This window comes from Narcine bancroftii, chromosome 1, assembly GCF_036971445.1.
Source record: "Narcine bancroftii isolate sNarBan1 chromosome 1, sNarBan1.hap1, whole genome shotgun sequence".
NCBI classification, from domain to species: Eukaryota; Metazoa; Chordata; class Chondrichthyes; order Torpediniformes; family Narcinidae; genus Narcine; species Narcine bancroftii.
The window spans coordinates 481,466,651-481,482,946 of NC_091469.1; the positions used below are offsets into that span (position 1 = coordinate 481,466,651).

Below are 16,296 nucleotides of genomic sequence, written 5' to 3' on the forward strand. Positions count from 1 at the left end.
CAAGCGCTGAAGAGCTGGCTCTGAATGGGCAACTAAAGCGGCATCGTCTGCAAAGAGTAGTTCACGGACAAGTTTCTCTTGTGTCTTGGTGTGAGCTTGCAGGCGCCTCAGATTGAAGAGACTGCCATCCGTGCGGTACCGGATGTAAACAGCGTCTTCATTGTTGGGGTCTTTCATGGCTTGGTTCAGCATCATGCTGAAGAAGATTGAAAAGAGGGTTGGTGCCAGAACACAGCCTTGCTTCACGCCATTGTTAATGGAGAAGGGTTCAGAGAGCTCATTGCTGTATCTGACCCGACCTTGTTGGTTTTCGTCCAGTTGGATAATCATGTTGAGGAACTTTGGGGGACATCCGATGCGCTCTAGTATTTGCCAAAGCCCTTTCCTGCTCACGGTGTCGAAGGCTTTGGTGAGGTCAACAAAGGTGATGTAGAGTCCTTTGTTTTGTTCTCTGCATTTTTCTTGGAGCTGTCTGAGGGCAAAGACCATGTCAGTGGTTCCTCTGTTTGCGCGAAAGCCGCACTGTGATTCTGGGAGAATATTCTCGGCGACACTAGGTATTATTCTATTTAGTAGAATCCTAGCGAAGATTTTGCCTGCAATGGAGAGCAACGTGATTCCCCTGTAGTTTGAGCAGTCTGATTTCTCGCCTTTGTTTTTGTACAGGGTGATGATGGTGGCATCACGAAGATCCTGAGGCAGTTTACCTTGGTCCCAACAAAGCTTGAAAAACTCATGCAGTTTGGCATGCAGAGTTTTGCCGCCAGCCTTCCAGACTTCTGGGGGGATTCCATCCATACCTGCTGCTTTGCCACTTTTCAGTTGTTCGATTGCCTTATATGTCTCATCCAGGGTGGGAACCTCATCCAGCTCTAGCCTTAGGGGCTGTTGAGGGAGCTGGAGCAGGGCGGAATCTTGGACTGAGCGGTTGGCACTGAAAAGGGATTGGAAGTGTTCTGACCATCGGTTGAGGATGGAGATCTTGTCGCTGAGGAGGACTTTGCCGTCTGAGCTGCGCAGCGGGCTTTGGACTTGGGGTGAGGGGCCGTACACAGCCTTTAGAGCCTCGTAGAAACCCCTGAAGTCGCCAATGTCCGCGCTGAGCTGGGTTCGTTTGGCGAGGCTAGTCCACCACTCATTTTGGATCTCCCGGAGTTTGCGCTGAAGATGGCTGCATGCGCGACGGAAGGCTTGTTTCTTCTCTGGACAGGACGGCTTTGTAAGGTGAGCCTGGTGGGCAGCTCGCTTCTTTGCCAGCAGCTCCTGGATTTCCTGGCTGTTTTCGTCAAACCAGTCCTTGTTTTTCCTGGAGGAAAAGCCCAGTACCTCTTCAGTGGATTGCAGTATGGTAGTCTTCAACTGATCCCAGAGGGTTTCAGGGGACGGGTCCGTGAGGCGGGTTGCATCGTCGAGCTTTGCTTTGAGGTTTGCCTGGAAGTTTCCTCTCGCTTCGTCTGACTGCAGGTTTCCAACATTGAACCTCTTTCTGGGGGCTTTATTGTTCCTGGGCTTTGGTTTGAAGTGAAGGTTGAGCTTGCAGCGAACCAGCCGGTGGTCAGTGTGGCATTCCGCGCTAGGCATGACCCTGGTGTGGAGCACATCTCGTTTGTCACTTTCTCGCACCAGGATGTAGTCCAGGAGGTGCCAGTGTTTGGATCGGGGATGCATCCTGGTGGTCTTAAGGCTGTCCCTCTGCTGAAAAAGGGTGTTAGTAATGACAAGCCGCTGTTCTGCGCAGAGCTCCAACAGGAGGCGCCCATTGTCGTTGCACTTGCCGACGCCATGCTTGCCCAGGATTCCTGGCCAGGTTTCTGAGTCTTTGCCGACACGAGCGTTGAAGTCGCCCAGGATGACAACCTTGTCGGCTGTAGGGGTGCGTTGGATGAGGTTGCGCAGGTTGGTGTAGAACTTGTCCTTTTCTGCTGGTTCCGCCTGGAGGGTTGGAGCATAGACACTGATGAGGGTGATGTGACGCTTGTTTTGAAGGGGGAGTCGCATGGACATGATTCGGTCCGAGAGGCCTGTCGGAAGGTTTTCGAGTTTGGAGGCAATGAAGCTCTTGACCATGAAGCCTACACCAGATAGGCGTCGTTCATCCGAAGGCTTGCCAGACCAGTAGAGTGTGTAGCCCGCGCCGCGTTCTTGGAGGCTGCCTACATCTGCCAGGCGGACTTCACTGAGAGCGGCTATGTCAATGTCAAGTCTGAGGAGTTCATGTGCAATGAGGGCAGACCGACGTTCAGGTCGGTGGCTGTCAGCCTTGTCTAGCATGGTTCTGATGTTCCAGCATGCTAGCTTGAGTTTGTGAGCATCTTTTGAGGGGGAGGACGTGGAGGGGGAGGACGTGGAGGGGGAGGACGTGGAGGGGGAGGACGTGGAGGGGGAGGACGTGGAGGGGGAGGACGTGGACCTGTCCTCGGGCCTGCGCAAAGGAGCTTTTAGGTGGAGTGCAGTGCGCGCAGTACTGGCCCCACCCTTTACACCCATGGTTCGTGTGCCGTGGCCAAGCAAGCTGGGACGTGGCAGCGAGGTCCTTGGGTCGTAGGTTTTATATCGGAGTGGCCTTCTCCTATGAAGGTTTCTTACCCGGGCTGGAGGGGCCCGGGTAAGAATGCCAATATAAAGAGGGAACATTATCAGATTCCGATTAGGGATGAAATTACAAGTGAGATAGCCGGTACAAAGTTTTTCACTAAATCCAGCTGCGCTGGATGGGTCACGTCTCCAGAATGGAGGACCATCGCCTTCCCAAGATCGTGTTATATGGCGAGCTCTCCACTGGTCACCGTGACAGAGGTGCACCAAAGAAAAGGTACAAGGACTGCCTAAAGAAATCTCTTGGTGCCTGCCACATTGACCACCGCCAGTGGGCTGATATCGCCTCAAACCGTGCATCTTGGCGCCTCACAGTTTGGCGGGCAGCAACCTCCTTTGAAGAAGACCGCAGAGCCCACCTCACTGACAAAAGGCAAAGGAGGAAAAACCCAACACCCAACCCTAACCAACCAATTTTCCCCTGCAGCCGCTGCAACCGTGTCTGCCTGTCCCGCATCGGACTTGTCAGCCACAAACGAGCCTACAGCTGACGTGGACTTTTACCCCCTCCATAAATCTTCGTCCGCGAAGCCAAGCCAAAGAAGAAATTGGATGCATCCCAAGGGCTTCTGGTAAATAAAATAGCACGATGACAGCACAAAATACTGGACATTTTAATACACTGTTTGGTCGATACTCCTGTCTGAGGACTCCTTTTGGAATTTTATCGAGCTCTGCAAGTGTTCCACAGGACAATGGAGCACATCATCGAAGGCATAAATGGGGTATGAGTGTGCATGAATGACATGATCCTATGGGGATACACTCAAAAACAACACAATGAGAGGCTCAAAGTGCTACAATGCATCCAAAAGTATGGATTATGGTTAAACAGAGAAAAATGTAGGTTTGGTGTAGGTTTATCACCTTTCTGGGAGATAAACTGTCAGAGGCAGGTGTGGAGCTAGCCAAAACAAGGTGAAAGCAATTTTAGAGATGCCCAGACCCAGTGACGAAAATAGAATTATAATGAAAGTGCTGGGAATGATCAATTTCACTGGTAAATTCATACCAAACCTGTCTTCCAAAACAATGTACCCAAGGAAGTTGTTACAGGATAAATGTGAATTCAAGTGTACAGACAACCACAAGGAAGAATGGGAATAACTGAAGACCTAACTACAGAACTTGTGCTTTTGACATTCTTTGATACATCCAGAAGAACGAAAATATCAGCGGATGCCTCAAAAGATGGAATAGATACCATACTACTTCAGGCTGTAGGAGAAGATTGATAGCCAGTAGCATATGCATCAAGGAACGATGACAACATCTGAATGTCAATATGCACAGATCGAGAAAGAGTGTTTAGGTCTGGTCTATGGACTTGAGAAATTTCACAGTTATGTGTATGGTCTTCCAACATTCATGGCAGACACACCACAACCCATTAATAGCCATAATCATGAAAAATCTCAGTGAAATTTCACGAGAACCCATAAACTGATGATGAAGCTACAACATTATGACTTTGAATTGGTGTATACACCAGAAAAAATTATTGTGTTAGCTGATGCATTATCCAGGGCAATGACACTGAGTGAAGCGCACAGGGAGAGTTCCACAGAGACAGATGTGAATTTCCAGGTGAATCTGATGACTGAATCTCTTCCCATATCTGACACAAAATCCAAGCAGATCGCAGCTGAAACAGAAAAGGACACAGCTCTACAGAAGGTTATCAAGAATCTGAATGAAGGATGGCCTAGAGGTGAATGTCAGCCATACTACCACATCAGAACTGATCTGAGTGTTGTCAATGGACTTCTACTCAACATTCCTCAATCACTGGCACAAGAGATGCGGAAAACAGTGCATGAGTGAGGGCCACCTTGGAATGGAAAAATGCAAGAGGAGGGCCAGAACTGCTGTTTATTGGCCAGGGATAAGTGCTGATATTGACAGGATGATTTCCAGCTATGAGACCTGTTTGAAACATCACGCAAAGCAGACAAAAGAACACATGATAATAACTGACGTACCAGCAGAGCCATGGCAAAAAGTTGGGACTGATCTGTTCCACGTGGATGGAAAGAATTTCTTGCTGGTTATTGATCAAACTATCTGGAGATTCAACTGCTTGTGTGATCTAATGTATGAAATCAATCTTTGCAAGACATGAATTCCTCAAGTTGTCTACAGTGATAATGGACCATACTACAGTTGTAGAGAATTCCAGACATTTGCAAAAGTGTATGATTTACAACATGTGACTTCAAGTCCTCAGCATCTAGTCAAACAGCAAAACAGAGAAAGGAGTTCACATAGTTAAACAGTCGCTCAAAAAAAGTATTAGACAGTGGCTCAGATCCATATCTAGTTCTATTGAGTTACAGAGCTTCATCACTTGAACATGGAATGTCACCCGCTGAGCTTCTGATAGGACACAGACCACGCACCACAATTCACTACTCTGTAGACCCAAACAAGAACAAAGTTGTCGAACGGAAATAAAAGCATCTGTAAGGGAGACAAAAAGCAAACTATGACAAGTCAGCAAGGAGCTTAGGGCCTCTGGCACAACAGGTCACAGGGAGACTTGGGACAAGAAGGTCACTGTTCTGGAGGAAGAAAATCCAATATCCTTCACAGTCAGATTAAATACTGAGGAGGAATCAAAGGAGCCTGCTGAAAACACCAGAGATACTGCAGGAAAAGACAGATGCAGAGGAGTCAGCCTGCACAGCAACAGAGGTAACACCACCAGTGCTAGACTGTAATGGACCAGCAGAACACAAGCACCTGTGTTAAGAAGATCTACATGAGTTGTCAAAGCACCTGACAGACTGAATCTCTAGAAGAAAAAGAACTGCACACTTAAAAGTTTGTGCACTGATGTTTGTGTTGAACTTTAAATTGAAATCATTGTGGCAGCCCACGGAGATCGAGCCGGCACATCGCAAAGCAACGTAACACGTCCCTTAACACAGCAAACCGGAGCGGTTGAAAGTTGGAGCAGAACAAGACCAGCAGCCCTAAAATAGCACTGGTCAAACTGTCCAGCTAACAGATCAATAACAGGCTGGGGAAGAAGGGTATTCACACGCAAGAATGTTCCTGCCCACTATTGTTATCCATGCAGCTGATGTCAGCCAATCAAACAAACGGCGGGAACTACAACTGTATAAAATGACCATTTCCAGACTCAATAAATCTCAGAGCTTAACCTCCCACATTGCGAGTGTGTGTGTTTCTTTGTAGCAGCCTGCTACAGAATACTGTATTAATGTGTAATATCAGGTTAAACATTTCATGGAAAGGCATGTAGTAACAGAATACTACTACCAGGAGGTGGAGATGGAATGTGTGGCATCTTAGGAATACAACAACATCTTGGGTAGATTCAAGATGGAGGCCTCCACATGAGGTCCTATCTGTGTGTGTTCTTAAGGCTGTTTGCTTCAGTTAATAGTTTATGGCAGCTTTACCTGCTCCCTGGTCTGCTCCACAGCATTGCGCAGGAGTGGAGAGGGAAAGAGCTCATATCAGTTTCATGGCAGAGGTTAGCAGCAGATTTACTTCTCATGCAACATTTTCTTACAAACCATTTGGCCCTTTCAAGGGAATGGAAGTTGTCAGCACATTCCTACTGTCCTCAATGGTTCATTGTAATTGAATAGCTTTTGCTGGTATATAGACTAGGAAGCACCACTGACACCTGTTCTGGTGTGTAGACCAGGAAGCAATACTGACAGATACAAGGTAAGAGAATACAAAGGAAACTTCACTAGATAAAGAATCCAGACATGGAATTACATGTCATATGAATAACAGAATAGATTTTTTTTTCCAGAATTGTGGAAATAGTTCATGAGAAATATTTTATAACCAAAAGCGACACAAATTAAGCATTTTCAACCTACCTTTCACTTTTAAAACAGCTGTGGTTTGTTGATCCCCTGAATCACAGGAATATTCACCGGCATCTTCTGGTTTCAGGCTGTGAATTAACAGCTCAACATGGTGATCTCTTTGCTTGATTTCATACTTTTTACTTGGGCGAAGCAGCAGAGAACCTTTCCTCCATTTTACTGGAGCATCAGGTTTACTAATCAGACAGTGAAGAGAAGCAGTACTATCCTCTTCTACTTCCACATTCTGAAGCTCTTCTTTGAAAAGGACTGGTAGAACTAAGAGAAAAGGCATTTTAAAATTCTTAATGAGACATTCACTCAACCATACAACAGAAACCAAGGACACCCAAGCAGTTTCATTCAGAAAATAATGCATTGACTTTCACCAATAATGTTGTGTTTTTAGGTTTGTACACACATTCACCATACCCACTAAATCAACAAAATTACCAGAGTAGAGTTAATTAATTTCAACATCAAGGACCTTTACCATTTCTCACTACTACCATCAGGAAGGAGATACAGGAACTTGAAAACGTGCACCCGATGTTACAGAAACAACTTATTTTCTGCCAATAATTTTGCAAAGCATTAAAATGACTTGTCCTTTCTGAAGTTTTAAAGATCTGGCCTTAGCAGTTCAGTCCTGCTATTTTCACTGCATTGATTTCTGTCAGACTTTGTGACCAAGTCATCAATATAAGCATCTGTATGTATTAACCCTTACTGAATTAATCATCCTTTAGAATGTTGCAGGGGCATTGTTCATGCCAAAAGATAACACATTATACTTGTATAAACCACATGGAGTTACAAAAGCTGAAATATTCTTTCCTCTCTCAGTTAGAGGCACACACCAGTAACCCTTCAACAAATCCAACTTAGTAAGAAATTTAGCTTTCCCAATTTTATCAATAAAGTCATCTATTCTCGGAATAGGATAAGCATCTGTTTTAGTTACTAAATTAACCTTTCTATAATCCGTACAGAACCTAACAGTTCCATCTGCTTTTAGTACCAGAATACAAGGAGAACTCCAATCCAAATTTGAAAGTTTAATATTGTCATTCCTTAACAAATATTCCATCTCCTGATCCATGATTTTACTCTTCCGAATGTTTATTCTATATGGGGGCTGTTTGATGGGATTGGCTTCTCCTACATCTACATCATGGTAAATCACTGATGTCCTTTTTGGAACATCAGGGAACAAATTTGTGTATTTCAAAAGTAATTCTTTCAACTGCATCTGCTCTTGTAACTTAAGATGGCCTAACTTTTCTTCCAAGTTTTCCAAAATTGCTGAGTTCAACAGGCGCACAGGAACCATGGTTTCTTTAAGGTGACCCTCACAAGGTTCTGTTTCCATAATCTTATGATCCATATTTTCCTCAACCCTGTCAACAACTAACACCTCTGATACAGACTGTTCTCCACTACCCTTATTCTCATAATAAGGTTTCATTAACAAATCACCTTTCAAGTAATATCCACAAGCCATTTCCTTAATCTCCTGTTCACTTACTGCTTTGTCCTTCAAGTCAGTAAGATTTGTATCTGATCTCTGTTACTGAATTAACTCTTTCCTTGACAAAGAGAAACATTTACTCTCACAATTAACCTGATCTTTCAAGACCATTTCAGAAGCACTGGGGAAATCTCTATCAACTGGATCTTCCTCGGCTCTCATTATTTTCTAAGACAAAGACCATGTTACAGCACATGCAGGATATATCTCACAATCCTCCTTAACATCATCCTTACTAGGTTAATTCGTTAATCTGAAAACTGACCCAACTTTATCCTCTGCCAAATCATTCCCTAATAAAAATGAGACTCCCTGCATGGGTAACTTTGAAATGATTCCAACTACAACAGGTCCTTTAACTAATTCTGAATTCAGCACTATGTTGTGAAGAGATATTAACTCTACCTCACCTCCAACACCTTTAATCAAAGTCGTCTCCCTTGTATCAGTTTTTTGATCAAGAGTTAAAACATTTTCCAACAACAGTGACTGAGCAGCCCCAGTATCTCATTAGCAGACATCTAAAATCTGGAAAGTTCCAAAATCCGGCAAGTGGGGAGAGACTGGCAGTGCGAGTCGGACAGGCGAGGGGAGGAGACCGGCAGCGCAAGTCAGGCGGGCGGGTGGGGGGGAAACCTGCAGCGTGAGTCAGGCGGGCAAGGTGGGGAGACCTGCAGCATAAGTCGTGCGGGCAAGGGGCAGGGGAGACTGGCGGCATGACTGGAAGGGGGTGGGATGGATATGGCAGCACAATTCGGGTGGGCTTAAATCTGGCTTTCTGAAATCTGGAGAAATCCGAAATTCGGAACACACTGTCCCCCAAGGGTTCTGGATAAAGGATTGTGTACCTGTGCCTTGGGTATAGTTTTAACATTTTGGGGAAAAGATCCAAAGTGAATGGGAGGTAGAAATCACAATCTGGAGGGGTGATGGAAGCAAAAGTAAACAGTGACTTCAAAAAGAAATTTGTTAGGTATTTCAGACAAAAAAATTGTAGCTGGGAATACTGTGAGTGGCCAGTGTCTCAATGAGCCTCCTTTAGTTCTGTAACAATTCTATAATCTACTGTGTGTATACACAGATCAGCACCTACTTTTAGCATCTTCCAGAAAAGTGGGCAAACAAGATTAACTGCGAACTTTATTAGTTCTTATAGCTGTCTCAATTCTTCCTCTATTATGGGAGTGCATTGTTTACATGAGTGAAAGTTATTAACTCACCTTATACTCGTTATTATGATGAATTACAACAGGAGTATTAGGGTGAATTTAAATTCTGTCTTTAAACCAGAGCCACAATCAGGTTGCAAGGATTTATGTAACCTTTTATAATTGTTCCCAAAATGTTTCAAAGCTATTCATGCATAATAAACATAGCTAATAATTTTGTAACATATTTCATTGGAGATAACAGGGCAGGATCCCACAATTGTTGTGAGTTGAATAACTAGTAACCTAGACTGACAGTCCTAATGACGAGACAAACTGAAAGGACACAAACATATCTTCGTGCCAGGCTTCGTGTCATAATTTTTGTTCACAGAACCTAAACCAAAGATATAGGTGGAGTACCCTTTGATGAGACAATGAACCTATGGATACAACCTCACTTTTTTTCTCTTTTCGCACTAATTATTTAAAAAAAAATCTTTTGTATACAGAACTGTATAGTAATTTTGCATAATGTAATGTACAACACTGCTCCCACAAAATAACAAATTACATGACACATTTTCAATTAAATTTAGACCTATTGCACGGTAACCGGCCATTTTGGCCCAAGAATCTGTGCGGCCCAATTTACACACAATTAACCTACACCCCTGGTACATTTCGAATGGTGGGAGGAAACTGGAGACCCCAGGAGGAAAACCCACGCAGACACAGGGAGAATATACAACCTACTTACAGACAACGTGGGATTCGAACCCTGGTCCTGATCACTGGCGTTGTAAAGGCATTGCGCTAACAAATAGGCCAACATTGCCACCCCTAACACAAACCATGACAATAGACCTGATCCTGATCCTGCTTCTGGGAATTAATGCGAATAACTATTGTGACAGATTACGTTACATTATGTATAGAAATGTTTTTATAAGATAAATTGTGGGGGAGGGTGGGTTTAGTGCAGATCACAAACAAACACAAACATTTCACAACACAGATCTCATTTAAAATACCAGAGCTTCTGCTCAAGCCAGACAGTCCAGGCTCTGAGTGCCTTTGTAAGGAAAATGGAAATTGCTTTGCTGAAGGACTTCACAAGTAGATGTTAATTGGACATGCTGTGGAGTAAGGATTTTTTTCTTTTCTTTGGCTTGGCTTCGCGGACAAAGATTTATGGAGGGGGTAAAAAGTCCACGTCAGCTGCAGGCTCGTTTGTGGCTGACAAGTCCGATGCGGGACAGGCAGACACGGTTGCAGCGGTTGCAGGGGAAAATTGGTTGGTTGGGGTTGGGTGTTGGGTTTTTCCTCCTTTGCCTTTTGTCAGTGAGGTGGGCTCTGCGGTCTTCTTCAAAGGAGGTTGCTGCTCGCCAAACTGTGAGGCGCCAAGATGCACGGTTTGAGGCGTTATCAGCCCACTGGCGGTGGTCAATGTGGCAGGCACCAAGAGATTTCTTTAGGCAGTCCTTGTACCTTTTCTTTGGTGCACCTCTGTCACGGTGGCCAGTGGAGAGCTCGCCATATAACACGATCTTGGGAAGGCGATGGTCCTCCATTCTGGAGACGTGACCCATCCAGCGCAGCTGGATCTTCAGCAGCGTGGACTCGATGCTGTCGACCTCTGCCATCTCGAGTACTTCGACGTTAGGGATGAAAGCGCTCCAATGGATGTTGAGGATGGAGCGGAGACAACGCTGGTGGAAGCATTCTAGGAGCCGTAGGTGGTGCCGGTAGAGGACCCATGATTCGGAGCCGAACAGGAGTGTGGGTATGACAACGGCTCTGTATACGCTTATCTTTGTGAGGTTTTTCAGTTGGTTGTTTTTCCAGACTCTTTTGTGTAGTCTTCCAAAGGCGCTATTTGCCTTGGCGAGTCTGTTGTCTATCTCATTGTCGATCCTTGCATCTGATGAAAAGGTGCAGCCGAGATAGGTAAACTGGTTGACCGTTTTGAGTTTTGTGTGCCCGATGGAGATGTGGGGGGGCTGGTAGTCATGGTGGGGAGCTGGCTGATGGAGGACCTCAGTTTTCTTCAGGCTGACTTCCAGGCCAAACATTTTGGCAGTTTCCGCAAAGCAGGACGTCAAGCGCTGAAGAGCTGGCTCTGAATGGGCAACTAAAGCGGCATCGTCTGCAAAGAGTAGTTCACGGACAAGTTTCTCTTGTGTCTTGGTGTGAGCTTGCAGGCGCCTCAGATTGAAGAGACTGCCATCCGTGCGGTACCGGATGTAAACAGCGTCTTCATTGTTGGGGTCTTTCATGGCTTGGTTCAGCATCATGCTGAAGAAGATTGAAAAGAGGGTTGGTGCGAGAACACAGCCTTGCTTCACGCCATTGTTAATGGAGAAGGGTTCAGAGAGCTCATTGCTGTATCTGACCCGACCTTGTTGGTTTTCGTGCAGTTGGATAATCATGTTGAGGAACTTTGGGGGACATCCGATGCGCTCTAGTATTCGCCAAAGCCCTTTCCTGCTCACGGTGTCGAAGGCTTTGGTGAGGTCAACAAAGGTGATGTAGAGTCCTTTGTTTTGTTCTCTGCACTTTTCTTGGAGCTGTCTGAGGGCAAAGACCATGTCAGTAGTTCCTCTGTTTGGATTATTGTTTTGGAAAACAACAGATAAGCAGACTCAGAAGATTGGGCCCGGTGCTGCATTCTGTCTGAAAGCAGTTTTCTATTTTGGGCCCAGTGCTGCATTCTGTCTGAAAGCAGTTTGCTATTTTAGGAAAATTATGTGGTTTTGCAAGCAGAGAGTCAAACAGGTTTTTCCCTGAGTGTGACATAGAGAGAAAGAGAGACTACTGGTTTTCTGCAGTGGCTTTTGGAAGCTGGTTTTGAAATCCCATTTTGAAGAGGGATTGTGAGTTCTGAGGTCAGCCTGTTCAATGTCCTTGTGGTCCATACAACAGGGAGATGGCTGGCTGTATAATGTTTTGCCTGAGATAAGGGAATCAGAAAAGGAACTCTGTGGTGGCCTGAAAGAAAGAGGTTATCATCTGGAAAACCATGATGGAGCAAGTTTCTTTGGCAAGACACTGAAGTGGCTGATCGGAAGGAATCAGTTTGTCTTTATCCGTGTAACAAATCTCATCCTGAAAACCAACAAGAATCTTCCTGAGCAGTAGCCATTTACCAAAGCCTGGTGCACAGTACAAAAATTGCCTTATACCAGTGAACTTGGAGGAGTGAGAAGTGAGATAAGACTGTGAAACAAAGAACTTTTCTGAATTTATACACACATTACATACGTGTGCTTAGAATTTGAAGGGGGTTAAGTTAGGTTATGTTAGTTTAATAGTAATAAATTAAAGTTTGATCTTGTTTTTATGTTTAAAGAAAAGAAAAAGTAACTTTTGTTTCAGCAACCATTTGTCTTGGTGAATTTCTATTGCTGCTGCATTTTGGGGTTCTATGGGCTTGTCACACTATCACCCAGCAGCACTAACATCAGGAGTTCAGGAAGTTAGGTGCTAGGTTAAAAGACAGGACACCCAGGGATGCGATCTCAGAATTGCTATCCGAACCACATGCCAGTGAAGTTAGAAATAGGAGGATAATGCAGCTTAACACATAGTTAAAGGCATGGTGCAGGAGGGATGGCTTCAGGTTTTTGGATCATTGTGCTTGCTTCCAGGGAAGGTGGGACCTGTGCCGACAGAATCGTTTGCATCAGAACTGGAGGGGGTCAAATATCCTTTTGCGTGAAAGTTTGCTAGAACTCACCAATGGGTTTGAACTAGTTTTGCAGGGGAATGGGAACTAGAGTACTGGAGAAGATAGAGGAATGGAGGAGGGAAAAGAAGATGTAAAAATTACATGCACCATTAGGTTAATGGGTTGTATGTGATAGAAATGTTCTCAAGTGTATCTATTTCAATGCAAGGAGTATTGTAAGAAAGGCAGATGGGCTTAGTGTGTGGATTGGCATGTGGAATTATGACATTGTAGCCATTAGTGAAACTTGGTTGCAAGAAGGGCAGGACTGGCAGCTCAATGTTCTGCGCTGCTGTTGCTTTAGACATGGTAGAAAGGAGGGGCGGGGTTAGAGGATGAAAGGGGGAGGAGTGGCATTGCTCATCAGGGAAAATATCACAGCTGTGCTCAGGCAGGACAGACCAGAGGGCTCATCTTAAGAGGTTATATGAGTGGAGCTGAGGAATGGAAAAGGTATGACCACACTCATGGGGTTGTAATACTGGACCTCCTATTAGGGAATGAGACAGGACAGGTGACAGAAATATGTATAGGGGAACATTTTGGATCCAATGATCATAATACCAATAGTTCAAGTTAATTATGTAGAAGGATAAGTCTGGGCCTCAGGTTGAAATTCTAAATTCGAGAAAGGCTAGAATGAGTGGATTGGGTAAGTTGTTTTCAGGCAAGGATGTGCGAGGTTAGTGGAGGACCTTCAAAAGTGAAATTGTGAGTACAGAGTTTGTATGTTCCTATCCGGATTAAAGGCAAGGCTAGCAGGCAAAGGGAGCCTTGGTTTTTGAGTTGGGTATCTGGTTCTAAAGAAGAGGGAAGTATATAACAGATACAGGCAACATGAGGAGTATAAAAAAGCATGAAAAACCTCAAGGAAGAAGTCAGGAAAGGTTAAAAAAAAAAGACATAACATTGCTTTGGCAGACAATGTGAAGGAAAATCCTAAGGGTTTCTGCAGTTATATTAAGAGAAAAAGGATGGTAAGGAATAAAATTGGTCCCCTTGAAGATCAGTGTGGTCAGCTTTTCATGGAGCCAAAAGAAATGGGAGAGATCTTAAATGCTTTTTTCCCCCAATCAGTATTCACTCAGGAAGCAGGCACAGAGTCGTGAGGAGTAAGAAAAACAAGCATTGAGGTCATGGAACCTATATAGATTAAAGAGGAGGAAGTTCCCAGGGCCTGACAAGATAGTTCCTTGGTCCTTGAGGGAGGCTAGTGCAGAATTTGCAGGGAGTCTGAAAGGAATAGTTAAAATGTACTTAGCTATCCCTGCCAGAGGTTTGGAGGGTAGCACACATTGTCCTGTTGTTTAAAAAAGGGTCCAAAATAGCCCTGGAATTTATAGTCCAGTAAGTCTAATGTCAGTAGTAGTTAAGTTATTGGAAGGCATTCTAAGATATCAGATATACAAGTATTGGATAGACGAGGACTGATTAGAGATAATCAACATGGCTTTGTTCATGGTAGGTTGTGTTTAACCAATCTTATAGAGTTTTTCAAGGAGATCACTAGGAAAGTTGATGAAGGAAAGGCTGTGGATGTTGTCTACATGGGCTTTAGTAAGGCCTTTGACAAGGCCACACATAGGAGATTAGTCAGGAAGGTTCAGATGCTAGTGAAGTATTAAAGTGGATTCGACAATGGCTGGACGGAAGACACCAGTGAGTAGTGATGGATGATTTCTTCTCAGACTGGAGGCCTGTGACAAGTGGTGTGCCTCAGAGATCGGTGCTGGGATCATTGTTGTTTCTCATCTATATCAAAGTTCTGGATGATAATGTGATAAATTGGATTAGCAATTTTGCAGATGACACTAAGATTGGAGGCGTTGTAGGCAGCTTGCAGAGGTAAGTGGGCCAGAAAATGGCAGATGTGGAATTTAACGCAGACAAGTGTGAGGTGATGCATTTTGGAATGACAAACCAAGAAAGGACATACACAGTGAGTGGTAGGTCACTGAGGAATGCGATAGAACAAAGAGACCTGGGAATAAAGATACATAATTCCCTGAAATTAGCGTCAGAGGTGGATAGGTTTGTAAAGAGCTTTTTTCATATTGGTCTTCATAAATCAAAGTATAGTTGTATAAAACATTGGTGAGGCCAAATTTGGAGTTTTGTGTGCAGTTTTGGTCACTTAACTACAGGAAAGAATGCAGAAAAGATTTATTAGGATGTTGCCTGTACTTCAGGAACTGAGTTAAAGAGAAAGGTTAAATAGGTTAGGACTTAATTCCCTGTAGCATAGAAAAATGAAGGGAGATTTGATAGAGGTATTTAAAATTATGAGGGGAAATAAACAGAGTAAATGTTGATAAACTTTTTTGCACTAAGGGTAAAGGTAAAAAGGTAAAGGTTCCATATTGTCACGTAATACTACATTTAGAATGTTACTTACATGGAATTCTTTAACTTTCATCTACCGTAAGGCAGACACAGTCACCACTTTGACCAGTGCCCCTCACAGAAACCTACAGCACCTGGTGTTCCTAGGCAGTCTCCCCTCCAAGTGTTCACCAGTCCTGAGCCTGCTTAGCTTCCGAGATCAGACAATCTCTGGTGTATTCAGACTATTAAGTGCCAGAGGACATGGGTTAAGAGTGAAAGGGGAAAGGTTTAGGGGTACATGAGGGGAAATTTCTTCACACAGAGAGTGGTGGGAGTGTGGAACAAACTGCCGGCTGAGGTGGTGAATCCAGGCTCAATTTTAACATTTAAGAAGAATTTGCTCAGGTACGTGGATGGGTGAGGTATGGAGGAGCAGGTCAGTGGGAATAGGCAAAAGAATGGTCCAGCACAGATTAGAAGGGCTGAAGGGGCCTGTTTCTGTGTAGAAATGACCTATGATGAAAAGCTTTGAGAGGTTTGTCATAGCCAGATTTAACACGTACCAAAACAAAGGTCTAGACCCACTGGAATTAGCCTATTATCACAATCGCTCTACAGCAGACACACTATCACTGGCTCTCCACTCTGGAACACCTCAAAAACAACAACTCATACAGACAATTGCTCATCATAGACTACAGCTCAGACTTCAACACTATTATTCCCTCAGAGATGGTCAAGAAGTTCCAAACCATGGGGCTCAGCAACCCACCCCCCCCCTCCTCCCACCCACCCCCAGGAACTGGATCCTTGGTTTTCTTATCGGAAGACCACAGTCAATACAAATTGGGAACAATGTCTCCTCAATGACTATCGACACAGGCGCACATCAAGGATACGTGCTTAGGCCACTTCTCTACACACTAATACACCCATGACTGTGTGGCCAGGCACAATTCCATTGCTATCTATAAAACAGCTCATTGAATGGTGTCACTCAGCATTGGAAAAACCAAAGAGGTGATTGTGGATTTCAGGAGGAAGTCTAGAGAAGTCATCATCGAGGCCTCATTAATGGAGAGGGTCAATAACTTCAAATTCCTGAATGTCAACATC

At 44.4% G+C, this 16,296-nt stretch overlaps 1 protein-coding gene across 14 annotated transcripts in view; it reads right to left on the reverse strand.

Annotated features, from left to right (window-relative positions):
• The window catches only part of LOC138751919 (obscurin-like), a 755,203-nt gene that overhangs the window by 441,363 nt on the left and 297,544 nt on the right, over positions 1 to 16,296 (reverse strand). For all 14 annotated transcript variants that reach the window (XM_069914884.1, XM_069914878.1, XM_069914879.1 and 11 more), the window contains one exon: positions 6,459 to 6,725. In XM_069914884.1, coding sequence (XP_069770985.1) covers positions 6,459 to 6,725 — 267 coding nt within the window. The remainder of the gene's footprint in view (positions 1 to 6,458; positions 6,726 to 16,296) is intronic.